The 22,645-nt window shown below is 26.1% G+C and overlaps 2 protein-coding genes across 2 annotated transcripts; both read left to right on the top strand.

Annotated features, from left to right (window-relative positions):
• Nucleotides 1-8,228: 8,228 nt before the first annotated feature.
• Nucleotides 8,229-12,851, top strand: LOC114173075 (amino acid transporter AVT1A-like). The gene is made up of 11 exons (XM_028057293.2): nt 8,229-8,493; nt 10,219-10,472; nt 10,709-10,923; nt 11,101-11,124; nt 11,220-11,400; nt 11,487-11,706; nt 11,806-11,941; nt 12,038-12,203; nt 12,289-12,332; nt 12,436-12,498; nt 12,580-12,851. The coding sequence occupies exons 1-11, from the start codon at nt 8,297-8,299 to the stop codon at nt 12,670-12,672; spliced, it is 1,593 nt and encodes a 530-aa protein (XP_027913094.2). The 5' UTR covers nt 8,229-8,296; the 3' UTR covers nt 12,673-12,851.
• Nucleotides 12,852-19,732: 6,881 nt separating this feature from the next.
• LOC114174221 (protein LURP-one-related 4-like) lies at nt 19,733-20,798 on the top strand. The gene is made up of 3 exons (XM_028059014.2): nt 19,733-20,028; nt 20,107-20,337; nt 20,424-20,798. Exons 1-3 carry the CDS (start codon nt 19,798-19,800, stop codon nt 20,556-20,558), a joined length of 597 nt encoding a protein of 198 aa, XP_027914815.1. The 5' UTR covers nt 19,733-19,797; the 3' UTR covers nt 20,559-20,798.
• Nucleotides 20,799-22,645: the final 1,847 nt, after the last annotated feature.

The following is a 22,645-nucleotide window of genomic DNA, read 5'->3' as shown; positions in this document are numbered from 1 at the left end:
TAATTGATGTTGTGATTGAAAAAAAAAATAACTTGAAGATGTAAGTGAACTTTATAAGTATAAAATAAGTTGGATGCAAAAGAGATGATAAAAAATTATATAATAAAAGAAAATCATTTCAAATGAATCAAATTTAAGGTTAAAATACTGTAAATATATATATATATATATATATATATATATATATATATATATATATATATATATATATATAATATTAAGAAAGGTAGTGAATTAAGCATGAAGAACGACGGAAGACGAAGCATGAAGGCATGTGGGGTTTTGGTTTATGCTTTTGTAAAAGATCCATGATGTCGAGTCCTCACCTTGCTCGTATGTAAACTGTCCCACCAATTTTTATCGATAAGGACCTCCACATCATTTATATTATTTATATTAAATTCAACTATACCGTACTATTCGCCATTTTTCTAACTATTTTTTCAAGCTCTTTAACCTTTTTTTACTTAATTGATTCTATTCGTAGCTATCAATGTGTTGGAAGTTCCACATTTGTTAGATATAAGATTCCATAATATATAAATGGGTGCAAACCTCACCTTACAAGTCGATTTTGTGAGATTGAATTAAACTTAAAGTTTACTTCTTAACAATTTGATCCATGACTCAACTCAACTTAACCCACCATTGAACAAACAAGCCCCTTTTAGGATCACTACAAGATGGTAATTGTGCAACATTCACCAAAAGATGTAGTTATATTTGTGTCAGAAGATTGATTATCTTGGACTAAAGGTTGAGACTTTTGGCCCAAGACGAAGGTCGAGACAAATCGTCTCAGGTCAAAGGTCGAGACAAATTATCCCAACTAATTGTTTCGGAGTAATAGTCGAGATGTGCAGATTCAGACTAAAAATTGTAATGAATCGACCAAGACAAATGGTTTGGACAGATCGTTCCCAACCAAAGGTCGAGACAAATTATATGTTTGATAATATATTTAAAATATTAATATTTTTATATGTTTAAAAAAAATCTATGTTGGTCTATAGAATTTTTGTAGACATTTTGGTGGTATGAGCTTTTTCAATGATTTTTTATTTTATTTTGTGAGCTATTTTAGTCTTAACTCACGTAGGTTAGAGTCAAACCCTTTGTGAAATAAAATGGATGAAATTGATTGCTCTAGTTCCACCATTATCCCATTAATGGTTTCATTGCACGAAATTAAAATGTGGAATATTTATGCGGAAATATTAATAGAGTGATATTGGTCCTACCATGATAATTATTATCATGAAGAGTTCATAACTCCCGTGCTCTCTTTAATCTGCACACGTTCTTCCTCACTCACATTATCATGTTTCCCAAACTCTAGTATGTGTGCAATTCACGCAGGCTATAAATACTCAAGTCATACTCTTTGGTTCAAATGAGTGTAAAAGCCAACCCAGTACAAAGTTGACTCTCGAAAATATTATAAGAATGAACAAATTGTAGAAAAATTGCAAACTGGGCCTTACAAATTAAAATAAACGATTCATTCTTAATTGTTGGGCTTGCAATAAACACCAATGTTGTTTTTGGTCCACATCTTTTATACCAAGTCTTTGTTTAATGTCCAGGATCGTACTTTGAATCCAATTAATGGTCTTTGTTTTGTTTGAGGTTGGGCTTCCACAAAGCCAATGTACAATTTTTTGTTTAATTCCTAATTTACAATAATAAAAATCAATAATGAACAATAGTAACGTCTCGGATATATTTTGAGGATAGCTGAAACTAACAAGATAATTACTCGTTAAAAAGTAAGTAATCTAGGATATAAGAGAAGAGAGAAAATGAAGAAAATAAGAGGAGAGATGAGAAAGGTTGTGTCTTGGAAAAAGAGTTAAGTTCCTATTTATAAGTGATAAATGAATTTAAAAATTCATGCTCTGTAACTAAAACCTAGTGTAAAAAATAATATCTCATAAAATGTGGATGTAGGATCAACATGTGAAGGAGATCTCGCTGCAAACCATCCTAAAAAGGAGGGAGACTAACAACTGCAACACTATTATTTTTACAATATTATTATAAATATATAACAAAACAAACCAAAGAATAAGGCTCATTAAATGGCACAAGAAAAGAAGAGACATGGTTTAATATGTGTATATCGGATTTGTTTGGATGCAAACACAGCATTTGAGTTGAATGGTTTGAGTAACTGGAAGCGAAGTCATAAGTGCATACCTACAATAAGAGTACATTTTTCGCCATCTCAAGGTTACGATTGCCCTTATATTTCACCATTTTTTTTTTCAAAATTTGGAATTAAATATAAGATTTCACCTCTTTTTTTATACTTCTTGTTGATATTTTTTTTTCTGAATATATGTTTTGTTTTCTTTCGATCTTACTTTTGGAACCCTACCATGCCTACCCAATTTTTGTGGTTTCCGCTGATATTTTCAAATTTTTATATTGATTTCTTCTTCTTCAACTAGTAGAACGAATGTCCTTTATCATGGTGCACGAGAGGTACTTAAAATTAGTGCATAAAAGAAGATTTTAATATATAAGTTTTAAAACTAAATTTAGGAAATAGTGTATATTTCTCTTGCGGTTAATATTAATTTCAGTTTTAAAATCCCACGTCACATACATATAACACTAGCTTTCGGTTCAGAAATAAGTAATTTTGAATAACGTATAACAATCAGGGTTATCATGTATATTTAAGGGTGAGAAAATGGTTTGTGACATGCGGATCACTACGTCGAATTGGAACAAGTTAGGTTGAAATGTTTAATCTATCAATTTGTTTGGTTTTATTTACCTAATTTGCTCTGACCTACTATTCCATTTTATTTTATATTTAATATTTTAAAATTCAAAATTATAATTATAGTAATTTAAAATATTCAATTTTTTATATTATAATTTTGTAAAGATATAAATATGTAATATTATTATGGTTTAAATTATTAATATTTATAAATTAAGTTATAATAGAATAATTTAATATATGATTTTTAATAATTATTTTAATTTATCCAATTAAAATTATTAATTAATCAATTAAAATTTTATAAAATATTTATATGATAAAGTATGCTATTAATATATATATATATATATATATATATATATATATATATATTTAAATTAAAAAGTAAAGAAAAATGTGGCAGGTCATTTTGTCTTGTAACAAGACGGGTTGTAATTTTAATCCATTTTTCAATGATATACTAGCTCGATTTAACCAAACGAACCAAGGATATATCATACCAAAATAAGTCATGCTAACCAGTTTAGTCATCTTAGATATTTTGATAATTATCTACAATTACATAATTATTTATTATCATGCATGCATTACGGTAGCACTTTTTTTCAAGAATGAAAAATATATCATTTTGTAACTGTTAGTTAAATATAGAGTTAATTATTTTTGTACTAAGTTAAAATATATGCTTATTTGTCTTTATATTTTACACAATTTATCTTTGTACACTTGTGTGTACATATTTAATATAAATAGGTACTAGTTTATTTTAAGAACAAAATATATATTTTTTAAAATAATTTAAGTACGAAAAACGTAATTGTTAATATGGTTAAGTATATTTGTAGTCTCTACTTTGATACTAAATTAAAGTTTGTTCTTGTCTGAAACTTTGATACATTTTGATTCTCAAATCTTGAAAATGAATAGATATATTCATTTTAACTCAATTATGTTAGATTTTTTTTACATATCAAATGTGTTTCATATTTGCATTTGAATTATTTTCACTGATTCTGCTTCAATATCAGTTGGAAAACACGTAGTTTTATACGAAAAAAGAATAACTTTAATTGGATTAAGAGAACTATATTTATTTATTTATAAAATTTAGAGACCAAAATATATCAAAGTTTCAGACAAAAACAAATTATAATTTCAAGTCAAAATTCAAGACTAAAAACATTAATATTTTTTTTTTCTTCTCTAAGATGTAAGTTAACAAACTTATCTTCATATATCTTTATTTCTTCTGCTAAACAATTTTTCTTTCCCTTTCTTATTGTTTGACGGCTATACTATTTACAAATTTTATGCTTTTTTTTTTAATTTTGTTTTGAATGTATAGTTGAAATTTTGTGTTGTCTTTTGAGAAAATAAATATCGATTGCATTAAATCAAATAACTTTTAAGATATATTTTAATTAGTTATGCTCTTCATTAATAATTATTTACTATTTAAAAAAAATAGAATATCTCAGTTTTTAGTATTGAATAGCGTAAATCCTTACCATATATGTTAACTAAAGTATTGTTTCAATGACATTATGTTGACTCTTTTTATTCACTTTTGATATTCACATCTTCCTAATTATATGTTCAATCAAATGCAGATAATTAAGTTCTAATCAATTAGCCATCATCAAAGTTATACAAAGGTACAACTTTCTCCCTGAACACAAATACCATCTTTAAATATATATATATATATATATATATATATATATATATATATATATATATATATAATTTTTAACTTTAAATTATATATTATGTATAAGATCAAAATGTGAACATTTTGACTCATGATTGAAATTGTTACGTGATAACACGCGTGTATCAAACATTCTGTTATTGTTAAAACCTGCATCAGATGTGAGATTCAACACGTAAATTTATATTTTGTACGGGTGATAATGCGGGCCGGTCCGTCCCGTTTAGGCCCGTCCCGAATAAGGTCCGCACACCGCGGGCCGTCCCGCCCCGCCCGCACATTTTATGTGAGCTGCATATTCTGGTCCGTTCCGCATATATGTTGGCCCATGGGCCGGTCCGTTTTTTTTTTTTAAATTTATTTATTTATTTTTATGATAAAACTTTCAATGTTTAAAATTTGGGAAACTTTAAGAAGTTCACAAAATTAAGTAAAGACTGTGGGAAATTAGATGATAAATTGATAATTCAACATTTTCATCATATTCATACTATAACATACACAATATATTCTTTAAATTTTAGCACATTAAAAATTACATAATACTTGTCTTTTCCGTTATAAAAGAATTTGAAATGTTAATGTAAGAGTCCATAAAAGAAGTAATTAATATACACAAGTGTAATTTTTATTTTTATTTAAATTTTATGAGGACTTGCGGGCCGGCCCGCGCAGATCGCGGGCCTACGCGGGCCAAACCCGCACGGGCCTGCGGGCTCACTATCCTGGCTCGCCCCGCGTTTTTTCTGCAGACCTGCGGGTTGGGCCCGTGGGCCAGACCCTAATTGCCATCCCTAATATTTTGCATAAATTTCAAAAGAGAGGAGTCAAACTTCATCACATATTTCTTCTGTCACTTTCTTTGAATCCGTGAGACGCGGTTTAATTTTGCACCAATGAAAACAGAAAAAAGAGTCAAATTTCATAATGTTTTCCAACATTTTTGTTTTGTTCAGATGTCCAGCTATTGCCACCTTTATCTTCTGTCGATTCTCATAACGGTTGCTCGTGCTCGTGTCATGCCACACACCACCTTATAGACCAAGATTCACATGAATCACCAAATAAAGATAAATGTTGACACGTTTTGAACACACCCTCACCTCATTCCAAGACCTAAACCACAATCTCCGATCTTCTACAAACTTCCATACAACTAAACTCTCTTTGACAATTTTCTTTGCATTGATTAATGTTATGATTGATTACCACCAGGTCAAAATTATAGTTAATAGTTAGAGTGCAACTCTTCTTACTTGAAACAGTTCAAGCGTCACAATTCAATTGCGACCCAGCTCAGCCCACTTGAGCTCTATCACGGAATAATTGATGTCACTTGCAGCATGTCAGAGTTACTCATCAGTTAAATAATTAATATTATCTTAACTTTAAAAACAACAAATGAAAATCATTTAAAAATCAAATTATTAAAAAGGAAACATGGAGTGGTATTCAAATATGCAATGAGTATAAAACCAAATCAGATTCAAAATTAGATTTAAATATATTTTAAATCTATCCAAAAAAATGTGTTGTTTAATTTTAATCAACGCAATTCAGTAATCTAATTTTATAAATTATTTATAATTATAATTTTCAATATTATTAATGGAACACGGCTGTTATATTTTTGTATATGCATTTGTATTATGACAATGATGTTATAAAATATGTAAATAGTTTTTAATTTACATAACTAAAAGCATAAGTACACAACCGGGCACAGTTATTTGATAAGAGAATAGATAAACAACACATTTGCTTTTCGAATATGAGAGTTTCTCTGGATAAAAATATTTGTGCACACGAAATGGTAAAATAAAAAAGTAGTTTTTACATGGAGATGTTCCATTATATATTTTTCTAAATATTATAAATGAATAAGAAAATATCAGATATTTTTATCTTTATCGTAACCTACATAATAAAATATCAGATAATATTATTTCAGAGCTATATAAAAAGAATATTCTATAAATCTTACTCTAATTAATATTCAATCATATTTAACTTCATTTTTCTTAATCACAATCTTAACTTGCAACATCACAGATAATGAGAAAAGAGTATCTTATCACCTCTGCAACTCATAATGATAATAAGGAAAATAAAAATGTTCATATTTTAGATTTTGAAAGAAAAGAATAAAAGTATATAATGTGGACAAATGCCACTTGTATACATACTTATCTCTCTTGTTTTCATATGTTTCGACACTGTCATGGTTATCCATATATCATTGTCTTCCCCATCTCTTCTCCCTGCACTACTTCGCAACCACATGCTACCCTTATTTTCTTAATTATTCAGTTTCTCAGTCCCAGGTTCACAACAATTTATAACCCATTTTTTCAAACTTTATACATTAATGGCTTTTGTCTTTTGCATATTTCGTTTAAAATGTATAGAAATGAATTAAAAAATTATAAATGATTTGATTAATATGTAGATATTGACGTATCTACATAGTACATAGTGTATAGGTTTATGAATTGTAGTTAATTTGGAATAAAGTATTATATTATGTTATATTTGGATAAATGAATGCATATAAATACATTTAGAGTTTATTTTGTAACATTATTAGTTTTGTGTAAAGTTTTTCTTAGATAAAATACATATATAAGTGAAGTTAATAATATTTATGGGGTATTATAGTGATACATTAACTTGATGGATTCATGTGTATAAGTTTTGTATTGGTTTCAACCAGACTTAAAAAAAAAAAAACTAATAGATTTGTTATGAATTTAAATGTAAGTCTAAGTCCTACATTAGTTATCAATGAGAAAGTAGAGCACTATATAAAAATAAAGACCCATACACTCATTATCTTAAGATTTTGGGTTAAGAGTGGTGTCAATATCTTATGTGATTGGACTCAAATCTCATTGGTGTTGTATCTTCCTAGTAAAACTCTTCTATAAACCTAACAAGAATTAGATATTGGATTCTAATTCTTAGAACAAAAAATATTTTTGAACCATCCCATTGCTAATCTTAATATTTTTGCTAAGTTTTACAAATTTGAACGTTAAAATGTCGGCCTTAGTTCATTCAATTTATTTATTCTTACCGTCACATGCTTTTGCAATATCAATTTGTTAATTGATTTTATTATTTTAACAATCAATTCTACAAATAGTTACATTAAAATTCAACAATTATATATATTTTTATTCTCTTCATTATATTTTTGTTTTTATATTTCATTATCATTTAAACTATTTATTACAAATAAAATCTATTAACAAATTCATTCACAATACAGTAAATATTTATTTGCAATAAATTTTTATTTTATATGCACTTCACAAAAAAAAAATATAATTGGTATTACATTTCAATATTTTTTATCTAAAACCGTATTGTTTTGGGTGGGACCATTTATTTAGAGGATATGGTGTAACATGGGAATCATCTTTTATATATTATTTGTAATTTAGCAAGATCTAAGATGAACATATATACCATGACAAGGACTAAAATTCTGATTGTGTGATTTCATTTATTAAAATTAAATAGATGTGTGGAGATAAAATTAGAAACAAATTCTAGTAATAGTAATAGATGAGTAGATCTAGATGTAGCAGTGGCACTACTTGAATAAATTGATAACGTTTTGTGATGTTGTCGATAGATACATGGGTTTTTATATTTTGTTGGGTTGTCGTATTAATGGGCTTTCGTATATTATTCATTTTCTTGAATTGTCGTTTTGTACATAATTGATTGCATTGAATAGTCGTTTTATATGGGGTTTTGTATATTATAAATTGCATCTTCTGCGGCCGAAAACTTATTCGTGACTCATCGTTTCAGTTTGAGATTGGAGAATAGTTGCAGCAATGGATAGTAACGAGGGGAACAAGAAGGAGAAAGACCTTGAGCTTTTTTTTGAGGATGTTATAAACGACGCTGCGCAACTTGATGTTGAAACGGCTAAGTTAGAGAGTGAGAGTAGTAGCAGTGATGAGGAGGAGGAGGAACTTCATCAAACGCACTCTCACTCTTTCACTTCTCTCCAATGGCCCCAAAGTTACAAGTACACTCTTCTCCCTATTACTGTTTCTTTTAATCCATTGCTTATTTTGTGTTGGTGTTTTTTTTTTTTTTGTTATTCATATATTTTTGTTTTGTTGCCTCTAATTATGGTATGCAATACTGTTGTTTGATGGGTTTTGTTGAGTTTTTAATCTGTCTCCTCCTGTATCATAAATTAAAATATTAGTTGAAAATCTAGTGACAATACTTTTTTTATGGTGGTATTATGTTATTTTATATGATACACTCGTATCTTATCTTTGTGAATGTATAATATGTTTACATAGTTATCAAGTGTATTATTAGTTTAATTTTCTTAATAATAATATTATATTTGTTCACGATTTCACATCAACTAATGATAAAATAAATTTGTATAAATAATTATAAATCTTATTTTTTAAGTTCGTAGGCTTGAATTAGTTTTGTTCGATTGAAATTTATTCTTTAGTAGAACTGTAGTGTCATCTAACATGAGACCATATAGATATCTTGTCTTATGTTTAATATAATTAATATATATATATATATATATATATATATATATATATGGAAGGTGTGTTAAAGATCTTAAATGGACTTCAAAACAAAACACACAAATTTATAGTATATTATATATTTAAATTTATTGCAAGTCAATTTTATAAAATTAAATTAAATTTAGAATTTATTTTTTTAGAACGTCAATTAATTAGATTAAACTATGCATTTTAAAATAAAAGGAGAAAATGTGTTACTCGTAACTATACTTTAAAAATCAGACTCTATCAGTTTAATTAAAAACTTGTCTAACTGAACCACAAAATAGATCATTAAAATTTGATAAATTAGTAAAAAAAACAAGTGAAATGTGATTCAAATTGAATTCAAATTTTCTATTGAATTTTTTGGTATTGTCCTTAAAAATACATTTTATTAATATTTAAAAAAAATTAATATATTTTAAAATTTTAAAATCAGTAATCATCGATATATTTGAAAGGCTCTACAAAGAAGGAGTACAGAAAATCAAAATTCATTCAAATCAGGTTATTAAAGAAGTTCTAAAATTATTTCATTTAAAATATTTAAACATGCTAAAATTGTGATAGTTGTGAAAACTATTTAATATTACACATTTGAGAACTTAACATGCATCACTTGTTATAACAACAGCAGTAATTTTATATTTATCAGAATAACAGGTATGAGATTTAACTTAACGTGCATCACTATACATCCTTTCTATAACAGTAGCAGTAACTTTATATTTCTCAGAATAACAGGTATGAGATTTAGCTTTCATAACGAGAATTGTAAAACATACTTTTATTTAAAAAAAAAAAAAAAACGTAAAGATTTACAATGCTCATTCTTGTCATGATAGAATATGAGTCGTGTGGAATTTTGAAACTCGGAGTGTATATTGTGCAGTTACTTTCATGTTTTTCCATTTCTCTTTTAACATGGTTGCTGCGTTGGCAATTACTCTTCAACGAAAATCTCTCTACAATTGCAGTGATATAGTTGCAGCCACATAATTTTAAGCCGTGATCATGTCATGTTAAATTTCAATGATCCCACCAAATTTAAAGCAGATTCTTAGAAAATTTTTCTTTTTATGATTTTAAAAACTTCGATATAATTGTGTTATCAAGATTATTGCAGTGCTTGTGCTTCCTTTTAACTAGTAATTAGCTATAATCTTGATTCGTCTCTTACTAATTTCCCTGTTTTGTTATGACAGAGAGACTACAGATTCTTATACACTTGCAGCAACTCCACATTTTGAATCAATTCTACGAGTACCAAGTATTATATTGTCCAGTTTTGAAAATCGTCCAAAGCATAACTTGCAAATAGATGAAAAGACTCCTTTCCTCTCTTGTCCTGAAGTCACTACCCAATCACCATTGTTGAAGGAAGACGCAGCGCAAGGGCATTCAGTAGCCGAATTGCCCGTTAGTCGTGGCTGCAGCTTAATTCAAACAATTTTCAATGGTATATTATTTCATTGCAAACAGTTCTTTTATGTTCTATATATATATATATATATATATATATATATATATATATATATATATATATATATATATATATCCTTGTTATGGAAGTAGAAGTAATGTCCTGTCTGAAAATACAGTAACTGAACTTCCTCAGTTTTTACTAAATTATTATTACTACCTGGTCATTTTACGAGGTGATGATGTTTTTCACCTTTGTCTGTTAAACTGCAGCAACTAATGTGATGGCTGGAGTTGGCATTCTCTCAACACCTTACACAATGAAAGAAGCTGGTTGGATTAGCGTGGTGTTGATGGTTCTTTTCGCTGTCATTTGTTGCTATACAGCCACCCTTATGAGATACTGCTTTGAAAGCAGAGAAGGAATCAATAGCTACCCAGATATAGGAGAAGCTGCATTTGGAAAATATGGTCGTATTATTGTATCAGTGAGTTATCTGGTTTTGGTCATTTTTCCTTTTTATCTCATAAAGTTTAATTTTTGGGTCCAAGAAAATGCATCTTAAGATTATTCACTGTTTATCTTTATTTGTTGTATAACACAAACTCATGTCACAGTAGTGAGAAAGAATACTAATCACTGTATACTTATGGAATTATTGCAGATCATCTTGTACACGGAATTATATGTAAGTGTTTGCAATGATTTCTTATATTTGTTTTAACAACACCTTAGTTCTGTTATTCTGCAGTGTATTTATGACACATGTTTTTGTGAGTGTAGTCATGTTGTGTAGAATTCGTGACCTTGGAAGGAGACAACCTCACTGGACTATTTCCGGGAACATCCTTAGATTTGGGTGGTTGGCATTTAGATTCTGTGCACTTGTTTGGAATTTTTGCTGCACTTGTTTTTATCCCAACTGTTTTGCTGAAGGATCTTCGTATAATCTCTGTACTGTCAGGTACTGCAAAGTGTAAAGGACATTTCTTTTGTTTTCAATTTCAGAACTCAGCATTTCCTTACTGGAACTTTTGTTATGATCTGCAGCTGGAGGAGTTTTTGCAACACTGTTGATTGTTATCTGTGTGTATTGTGTTGGGATGATGGATGGTATTGGATTCCATCACAGCACAAAATTTGTCAAGTGGAGTGGCATTCCATTAGCCATTGGTATCCACGGATTTTGCTTTGCAGGCCATTCAGTTTTTCCAAATATTTACCAATCTATGGCTGACAAAACACAATTTACCAAAGCATTAATTGTATGGTATGGTATCCTTTTATTTTGTCTGTAACAGGAAAAACGTATCAGATTTCTTATTTCTGAATGTCTAAACTATTCCTAAACTCATTTGTTCACACACAGTTTTGCATTGTCTGTTGCAATATATGGAGGTGTTGCTATCATGGGATTCCTCGAGTTTGGCAACGACACCTTGTCTCAAATAACATTAAATTTGCCACGAAATGCATTTGCCTCCAAGGTTGCAATGTGGACAACAGTAAGTAACATTTAATGTCTCAAATGACATTACATTTCATTACTTTCACTGAAGTGAACATTTTTTGTAATTTGTGTTCCTCACTTTTTTTTTCAGGTAATTAACCCATTCACCAAATATGCTTTATTGATGACCCCATTAGCAAGAAGTCTGGAGGAGTTGCTACCAGATAGATTCTCAAGAACTAATCAGTGTTTCGTTCTTATCAGAGTTGCACTTGTTGTATCTACACTTTGTGCCGCTTTTCTGATTCCCTTTTTTGGTGAGTCTTAAATTTTGTCTCTGTAATATTAGTTTTAATGAACCTAACTAAGTGACACTTTAACACCATTTTATTACAATTTCAGGGTATGTAATGGCTTTAATTGGCTCTCTCTTCAGTATACTTGTGGTAAGCAAACACTTCAATTCAATGTACTCACAAATACTTTCACATAAACACATTCAAACATATATGATGACTAAACTAATTTGGGGGAGTGCAAAATTTTCAGTCAGTGATATTTCCCAGTTTATGTTTTATGAGAATTGTGGGGAAAAAAGCATCGTATACACAGGTATGTATGATATTGCTGTTCTTGCATTTAATGTTTGCTTATTTTTTCACACTTCTTATATCTTTACTCTGATACTATAAGGTTGCGTTGAGCGTGGTGATTACTGCATTTGGAGTAATTTTCGGAGTGCTAGGAACATATTCATCTGTGGTGAATATTGTGAACAGTTACTGAGACATCTACTCTTCTTCTTCACTGGATGGTTAAAATTGAGTGTTAACCACTTCAATTTTTGTGTCACAAGTATTTCTTTTCATTTCATTTTACTCGGGCATACATAATGTAAGAGAATCCATGTGTTGTGCAATTCTCAATTTTTTTAATATTAAAATTAATAATTTAGATAGAAAAAATTATATCACCTTTTTAGTCAAAACTAACGAATAGTCTAAATAGTACAAATGAATGATTCTTATTAATTTTTTTTTCCAATTACTGTTTCGTTAAGTGTTAAAGTTTATATTAAAAAAAACATTTCTTATTTTTCAGGCTTATGTTCAACCAAATGAACTTCTAATAATATATGTAACAGGTCTTTTAAGGGCTTCATCTTATTTCTAATAATCATTTTGTTATTGTTGCGATTAAAATTAACTAGTAAACAAACAGCTACCAAGTTTTATCATTTATAATATTTTAATCATTTTTTAACATTTTATATATTTAGTTAAGTATTTGAGATTCTTTTAACTCTAATATAAAAAGTATAACTCTGACATATGTGAAGTGAACATCAATTCTGATAAATAAATTTGTTATTTATTGTATTTAATTTTTTTTGCTGTATTTTTTTATTATCTAACTTAAATATATTATTATTATTATTATTAGTAATATAAATGTAATTAATATATATTAAACTTGTGTGGTTAATATATATATATATATATATATATATATATATATAATAAATATATGTTATAGGCGGTTTAAAATTATGTTTTTGAGTTGTAAATTATATTTCACATCAAGCAAGTTTGAAATTTTCCTATATTTTCTAAATTTCATGACCAGTTCTTAGAAAAACACTAAACTTTATTAAAATTAAATAAAAATTACTTAATTTAAGAAAACTAAAAACCAAATCTTTAAAATTTTACAGAAATCAAAATCGCCTTTATAAAACTATATATTTAAGAAAAATAATATATTTGTCGTCAGAAATAAATTTACGAAAAAAAATATAAGAAATATTTGTTTTCAATATAATATGACTTAACCTCGGTAAATTTGAGAATTGTCAATCTAGTCTTTATTAAATTTTTGTGGTTCAAGTCTTCAAAATTTCAAAATTTTTCCATTCTTGTTAGATTTTTTCATTACTTATATGATGTGACAGTTATCTTATATCTTATCATCCGTTTAAATATTGTCATATAATACATGTTGTAAATTACCATAATGACGACAATCTCTCTTGAGGTCTTTCGAGTGTATTTACCTATAAAGTATTCTTAAAGATAATAAAAATTATAAAATTATAAAATATTAAATTACAAAAATAAAAAATTATAAAATGATACAAATTTAGAAGGTTATAAATCATTAAATTATAAATTATATATTTTTATTTTATATATTATAAATTTTTAAATTTATAATTTAAATTTTTAAATTTTAAAGTTTATAAATTTATAATTTTTATTAACTTTAAGAATAATTTTAGATAAATATTCATAAATCTGATAGATTTTTGTCATTATTATAATTTACAACGATGTATTATGTAACGATATTTAAAGATATTGACGGTACAAAATAACTGTTATGTAAGTATATTTATAATTTGAATAATATAGATTCAATTAAAAAGTTTTGAAGTTTTGAAGACCGAATAAAAAACAAAAAATTAACAAAAAAAAACAATCCAAAATTCTCAAATTTATCAGGTATAAAATACATAATTAAGCCATATAATATACTCTTATTGCGATAAAAATAATAATAGCCCTTATTTACACTCTAATGTTTTTTCTAACCTTATTATTGACATTTAGATCAAGAAACTACATTATTTCTGCAAACATGCATAACACGCTCAGTTCTACCAAGTATTTACTTATGAAATATGTTACTTCTTTTAACTTTTTTTTTTTCTTTTTACCTACCTCGTTAATTAAACCAAAATTAAAATATATTCAACATTTTACATAGAATGATTTTTTTTAATTCATATTCATAACTATTTGTAAACTGTAATTATGCTTTTACCTACAATCATTTTCCCAGAGACACATCAAATTGAAACGGGGTTCTAAAAAATAACGGAGAACGTGCCTCAGCTCAGCTGCATTTAAATCATTTCCTTATAATTTTCAATGTCGGCGGCTCAGCTTGACTGTTTTCTGTTATCTTGTCTGCCACGAGAGACACACTTTTTCTATTAGATAGTTCATTATTTGTGAATTTGACTTAAATTAAATATATGGTAAATTTTAATATTTATTTTAAAAAATATTTTACTGTTGTTTAAAGTATTTATATTTTACTTAAATATGCTATTATTTTATTTTGTTATCAATCTAACTTGTCGATCAATTTTTTTCTTTTTATTTTTTTTAAACTTATTAATTTATTTCTTCTCTTTTTAAAGTAAGTTGGAGATGATTTTCGTTACTGGAATACTAAAAAAATGTTTAGAAGAAAATAAAAGGATATTTCAAATATCTAATAGTGTAGATTTTTCAATGGATGCTTAATTAAATTTAAATTTTATAAGATATTTAAAATTTAATTAGATATAAAAATTAAATAATATTCTAGTGAACTTATGTGGTAAAAATAAATAAACGACAAAAGAAAAAGGGACATTGAAAAATTTGTACTAGTGGTGTTCTTGTGAAATGTGTATTTATTGTGTGTCATTGCCACGTAATATTTTGGTTTTAAATCGATAAAATTGGTTTGAGATAATTTTAATTATTGTTTCTAAACATATTTCTTTTTTATTGATTGGATGAAATAAATTGTCATATCTCCGTACTCGATTGCATATGCATGTTTCGTTGTATTTTAATTTCGTACGTGCTTTTCGCGCATATTATTCATGTGTTTATATTTTATGTAATGCGAAAATAGGTTTGACTCACATTAATAAATCACAAATATTAACAAATAATAATTCACGTCTTAACGTGTCACGCGCATATGAGAATAATAATAAAAAAATTATAACTAAAAAATCAATTTTTTATTTTATAACTTTAACCCATTTTACCTTTTGTCCTTTTTAAAATGGTGATCTACAATTATCCATTTTGAAACGTAAAATTTTTTCATCTTTCCTATCATATAGATTAGAAGAAAAAACGATATAAACTATCTCAGACATTAATCTATAAATAATGTGAGATTACTGGACATGATAGAAACAGTTAATAAAGTATTAATAAAATAAGAATTAATCAATAATAATATATTATTAGTTTTCATACTTGTTACAAAATAAAATTATTACTAAAAGATTGATTCCTATAAACTTTGTTGAATGATAGCTATAAATTAACGTAAGCCAACCATACACTGAATATGAACATGGAAGAAGTATTGAGTGACTCAAATGATTAATTGATTTTGTAGCTATATCACCTAACACTGAGTTTTTTTTTTTTTTTTCCAAACAAAAGGGACATGGAACAATGATTAATTAAGGTGTAGAAGATAGGATATAAAATAAAAAAGACTAATGTTGCTTCCAACAAAAAAGAAGATTAATATTATCATTTGTGGGCATGACATCTACACTCTATAGCCACCCCCTAACAACATGTTTCTGGATAACTACACAACTTGTTTTAACTCCTATCACATCAACACAACTACGTTTTAAGACTCAATTTGATAGAAAAAAGCTCTATGAAATTAAATAATGGTCAGAAATGTGATTTGTTTTTTTTTAATTGATTTTTAAAGTCACAGAAAGGGTAAAAAGACAAATATTGTAGACCATAAATTAAATTAAATATATCAAAATTATAATATAGCCAATTATATGCCGATCACCAAAATCAAATGGTAAATAACAAGTTTTTAAATTTCAATTTATAACTTATGATGGGTGAGATAAGATCTGAAAAACTATGCGTTTTAATGTTTTTATTCATAATATGTTTGGATGGAAATAAGAAAAAAAGAAAAAAAAAAGAATAATGGTATGATTTTATTTATGTGATTGAAGTGAAAAAAATTGTAAAGAATCGGTTTAAAATGGAAAAAAAAAAAACAAAGGGTCAACACAGTGAAAGGATTAAGATTCCGTGTGATGTAAGACTTTATTTAATATTAGTTATGTAAAAAAGACAAAATTTAAAAAGCAACTCATTTAAATAAAATAGTTATTACAATTTCATTATTTAAAACCTATAAAAATTGACACCAATTACACGAATAAGACGGGTGACGATAGTAATTTTAACGATTTTATGGTATGTGTTAAATATAGGAGTGGTGATATGATAGACACCTATTATCTGATAATATTTTAATTATATGTATTATTAAGGTCGGTTATTAGTCGAATATTTTTTTAGGATGTTAAACTATTGTTTTCTAAAGTTAAAATCAAATCACATCTTTTGAAGTAATTATAAAATAAATTAATTATATTTGTAATTCTTAAACTTAATTATACATTAAATTAAAATTTACTCGATATATTTTAATTTTCAAATTTTAAAAGTAAATTAATATAATTTTTTAAAATTAATTTTAACTTTTATTTTAAATATATAAACAATTTAAATATTAATTTGAAAAATCAATTCATATATATATATATATATATATATTGAAAAAATTGGATTAGAATGAAATGCCATTCTAAAACAAAAATAAAAAATTTAAGAAAGTTGGATAAGAAGGAATATATTTATTAATTTTTAAAATTTAAAATTAATTGTGTCAAAAATTTAAAAAAATGAATTTTAATTTTGCATGAAAAAAAAAATAATGCTAAAAATAGTTAACATTTAAAACATATACAATGACGAGTTTTACCATAAATGATCGGTTACTTTTGAAAGACGTTGTCCATGTTGTTAAAAATTGGTACAGATTGAAAACAAAAACTATAATACATAAATATTGTAAAATTCTATTTGTATCTCATCTATAATAATATATAAATGAAATTCTCGTCTTTGTGTCCACACTTCAAAATACTAATATTATCCTCTAAATATAATAATTTATTAAACTTTTAAAAATTAATCGTTACTTTTACAAGTATTTTATAAAATTGGCTAGCTCTGTTTCTTTTTTTTTATTTATTTATCAATGGTTATTCTTTCATCTATTCTGATATATTTCACTTTATTTTTAATAAATATAATTTTAGTTTATATATTAATTTAATAACATTACAATATTATCATATACTAATATAATATCATGTATATTTAAAAAATGTATACAGTACGATAGCGTATGTGTTTACGCTCGTATATACAATGAGAATTGCTATTAAAACTGTATTCACATACTGAGATATAACATTAATTCAAATTTACAAGTCAAATGTCTTTTTCAATAATGGATAAATTAATGAAAATTATAAAGTCATTATTGAAAATTTATTGTAATTATTGTTAAAAGTCTTATTTACATTAATGCATACTATAGAGTTACACTAAAATGTTTTAAATAAGTTAGATTAAAAATTTTATAACAACGTTAGTTAAAAATATTTCAATTTTTGACAATTCAAAAATCTAACAAACTTATCTATTTTAAATATCTGTACATAATACTTTTCTATTATTATCATTATAATTATTATATTAATTTTTCGTAACATATTAAAAGGGTATATAATTTTTTACTATTTTTTTTGTAAATTATTTACTTTGATAAATATGAAGAATGTTGACTCGCATAAAAATTCAAAACTATAAATTCATGTCATATTTTCTAATGAAATTAACATATGAAAGTCAACTTAAACCTGAAAACTATATTTTTTTTTTTGTTTTTAGAAATATATCTACATGATATAAACATGTAAGACTGAGCTCTATAATGTCCAACATATCTATTTCCACCCGTGTGTCGCGTTTTTAGTAACAATGATGATATTTTTCATAATTTATATATCTAGTTTATTTTTACACAACAAAGTTTCACTATATTGACCTATTAATGTATTTAGAGATAACTAGATTGTATATAACCCAATATATTTAATGTGAAAGGAAATATAAGCAGATTACAAAGTTAAATAATTAAAAAAATAACTTGTATTTAGTATACTGTGAAAATGCTTCAATATCAATAAGTATCCCGATACGGTTTTGATTAGGAATGTTAATGGCGCAGATAAGGTACAGATAGTAATTTTCCCGTATTCTATCTACTGGATAAATATTTGTTCTGTATTTGTATCTATATCCGTCGGATATCTGTTATGTGGGTATCCACATAATTTTTTAATATTCATAGATATTTACAAAAAAAAAATAACCTATTTAAACAGTGTTGAATGATAATTTACAAAAAAAAAATAAACATTTAACAACATATTTTAATCGTAAATTCAAATAAAATACAATGCATAACATTCATACATCTCAAACAAAGTCCAAATAACCTATTTAAACAGTGTTGAATGATAATTTACAAAGAAATGATATTTTTAAAAACTAATTGATAAAAAAATAACTCATTCGAAGTCAATATGTTAATATTTTAGTCATGTTTTTTTATTTTTTAAAATTTAAACTAGAGTACAACGGATACATATATCCACAAATATAGATATTATGATACATGTATCTATCCCATTAACATGCACTATAAAAAATATATGTACCTATTACCCATAGATATTCGTTTACAATATTTGGTGTACAAATTTTTTTAATGTCCTGCTTCTAATCTTGAATTTATTTCAAATAACATGATTTGTGTAGGTCTTGAATTTTTTTAAACAACCGAAGCAAAATATTCAACCAGTTTCCACGTTTAGTTGTTATCCACGAACTGTTGTATTATAATAATTTAGTAGAAAATGATTAATTAGTTAATTAATTACATTGGGCTGTTTTCAACGGAAAACTTTTGTTCTTTTTTTCTTTCAATTGTCAGTCATTAAATGATGACATGTCCACTTTCTGCTATGTTTGGGACTATATTATTGAGAAAAGTGAAAAGTACTTATTTTTTTGTGCATAAACAGTGAAAAGGTGGTTTGAGTGTTTGACCTAGATAAGGAATTGGAATATAATAGTGCTTCAAGCCTTCAACTTCAAATCAACCACTCCTTCTTCTTCTTCTTCTATTCTCGTTCTTTCTGATTCGGCTCAAATGGCGAAGGTTTACCCTGATCAGAAGGAACCCACTTTCTCTCCCTGCACCTCCTATGGACCACACACATACACCCTCTGGATGAAATCACTCGTTTTCAACTCTAACGGTTGCACCGTCTACGATTCTAACGGTCTCGTCGTTTATCGCGTCGACAACTACGACACAAAGGGTAGAAGAGACGTTAACCTTTTGGATCTCCGAGGAAGAGTTCTCTGCACCATACACAAGGTATCTGATAATGTAACGTTGTGTGAGTAAATCGTTGGTTTGGATTAATTAACTTGTTTTTGATTTGAAACTTGGCAGAGACTACTGGGTTTTGGACGTTGGGATGTGTACAGAAGTAGCGATGATAGTAGTAACAGTGAAAACCAGGAAAAGCCTTGGTTTCAAGTTAAAAGATGTCACGAGATGATGACAGGAAAATTGACGTGCCAGATTAGTATGGTGGAGTGCCAGAAGTACTGCATAGAGAAGATCGGAGCCAAAACAGCGTTTCGGATTGTCAACACAGATGATGGGGACATAGTTGCGCATGTAAGAATTGTTGTCGTTGTTGTTGTTTTTAGGGTTTAGCTTTTGATGTTTGGTTTGATGTTGAGAATTTTGAGAATGATGTGCAGGCGAAGCAAAAACACTCGAGTTCGGGAGTTATACTGGGGAGTGATGTTCTAACGTTGGATGTGGAGGGTGGAATTGATCATTCTCTTGTAATGGCTTTTGTGACAGTGTTTGGATTAATCTGCGGCAGAATGTGAATTGTATATATCACACCATGAATCTACCATTTCCCTGTATCTCAAGTCTCTCCTCCTTGCTTTTTCTTTAATAAACAATTTTGTAGACTGTATTTTAATCACCATGTGTACAATTTTATATATGATTACTTAATTATAATTTATTATGTAATAAACTTGTGTATTGTATGTACTTATTTTTCGTATAATTTATTTTAGATGTAAAATACAAAACAAACTAATATTCCTAGTTACCACAAAGTAGGTGTAAATTTGAGTATACTTGTATGTGAAAGTAGATTTCCCTACTTTGTATTCATTTGATTATATTCTTTTAATAAATTTTTATCTTATGAGAAATAATTAGTGAACTTTAGGAATATAGATGACATGTATACATTTTAATTTTAAATTAGAGTAGCAAATAAAATTATATGATAACAAAAATATTTATTAAATTTGTAAATATTAATAAAACAAATTTCATAAAATTTAAAAATATTTTTAAAAATTTATAGAAGAACAGGTATTTAAATTAAAAAAAAACTTTAAATGTCTCTTTACAAGCATTTTTTAAAATTTTCATAAAATCTCAATTTTTATATACTAATAAAAATTATAATACATCACTTATCAATTAAATTTGAAGAATAATAAAAACTGTCTTATTATGTTTTTAGTATTACACAGTAAATAAAGAGTTTGTGTTATTGAAATAGTTAAAGTTTTGTATGTGAAACATAAAAATTATTTAATTGACGTACATCATTCAAATGTAATGACACACATATTGTTATAAAATAAAAAAGTATTTTAGAGATGTAAATGAATTGTAGACTAGCAAAAAAATTAGAAGAGAGAACAAAATAAAATGTTAATAGCTAATTTTTAAGAATTATATATATATATATATATATATATATATATATTTATCTAATAAAATATATATATTTTAGATGAAGATGAAGAAGAAGATAAGTATTAAGATAAAAACAGTCGAAACAAAATATATATATATATATATATATATATATATATATATATATATTTTGCATCATTATCCGATTAAAACAATCATTTAAAATATATAGACAACAAATTATATATACTTAAAAAACGTATTAAACCTAGTCTTAAAATTTTTTAATTATTTTTGGAAAATCTTTTCATCTTATTGTAAAAAATAGTTATGCTGTGAACTTCTTTTAGCACCAATATTTTATTTAGATAAAAACAAGTTTAATTTATTTATTATTTTTACTTTTTATATTATTATTGCCACGCCGGGCAGATCTTCACATGACGGCTGCCATGGTTCCAACTTTTCTGATTTTTTTTTTTTAAATTTATGTATTTTATAAATTTTTAAAATTTTAAATTATATGCACTTTGTATTTTGTATTGATAAAAATTAAATTAGACATTTTATTATTTCTTTTATAGAATATAATATTTAATGTTAATAAATAATAAAATATGAAATAATAATTAAAAATAAAAATATTTATTAAAATATTTTTTATATATTTTTTCATTGTTTTTTAACTTTCTCACACATATTTACTTATCTTCAATTTTCACCTATTCTCATTTTATTTCTAACAAAAGTAAGAAGTTAGAATATTTATTAATTTAATAATTAACATTATTTTCTTTTTATCTCATGAGAATTTGTGTATTAATTTTTTATGAATATAAAAGAAAAAAATAATATATAATGTGTTTTTTTATAATTAGTTTTAATTGTGACTGAATTATAATAGATTTTTTTAGTAATTACATTTTGAATTACTCACTAGATTATAATAATTTTTTAAATTTTAAAATATTTTTTTTAAATAAATATATTGATGAAAAATAAATAATAGATTTATTTTTTAAAATTGATTAAAGAGATAATTTTTTTGCCAACAATATAATTACTAGTACTGAAAAATAAATAGCTAAAAATTTTAATTCTCATTATGAGTTTAAGATCTAAACAAATGAAAGACCACGTAAATATATGTAATTTCTTATATAGTACCAACTATAATAAATTATATATTAATATTTATTATATTAATAATAATAATTAAATATATAAACTTTATTTATGTTATTTTAAC

This window comes from Vigna unguiculata, chromosome 2, assembly GCF_037176805.1.
Source record: "Vigna unguiculata cultivar grain cowpea cultivar isolate G323 ecotype 2 chromosome 2, ASM3717680v1, whole genome shotgun sequence".
Lineage (NCBI taxonomy): Eukaryota > Viridiplantae > Streptophyta > Magnoliopsida > Fabales > Fabaceae > Vigna > Vigna unguiculata.
This window is presented reverse-complemented; position numbering and strand designations above follow the sequence as displayed.

Bases quoted from the DNA above. Each gene is read 5' to 3' on its own strand.
- LOC114173075 (XM_028057293.2), top strand. From the start codon at position 8,297: ATGGATAGTAACGAGGGGAACAAGAAGGAGAAAGACCTTGAGCTTTTT. The intron at 12,333-12,435 runs GTAAGCAAACAC...CAAAATTTTCAG, and splicing joins CTCTCTTCAGTATACTTGTG to TCAGTGATATTTCCCAGTTT. The intron at 12,499-12,579 runs GTATGTATGATA...TGATACTATAAG, and splicing joins AAAAAGCATCGTATACACAG to GTTGCGTTGAGCGTGGTGAT.
- LOC114174221 (XM_028059014.2), top strand. From the start codon at position 19,798: ATGGCGAAGGTTTACCCTGATCAGAAGGAACCCACTTTCTCTCCCTGC. The intron at 20,029-20,106 runs GTATCTGATAAT...GAAACTTGGCAG, and splicing joins TTCTCTGCACCATACACAAG to AGACTACTGGGTTTTGGACG. The intron at 20,338-20,423 runs GTAAGAATTGTT...AATGATGTGCAG, and splicing joins ATGGGGACATAGTTGCGCAT to GCGAAGCAAAAACACTCGAG.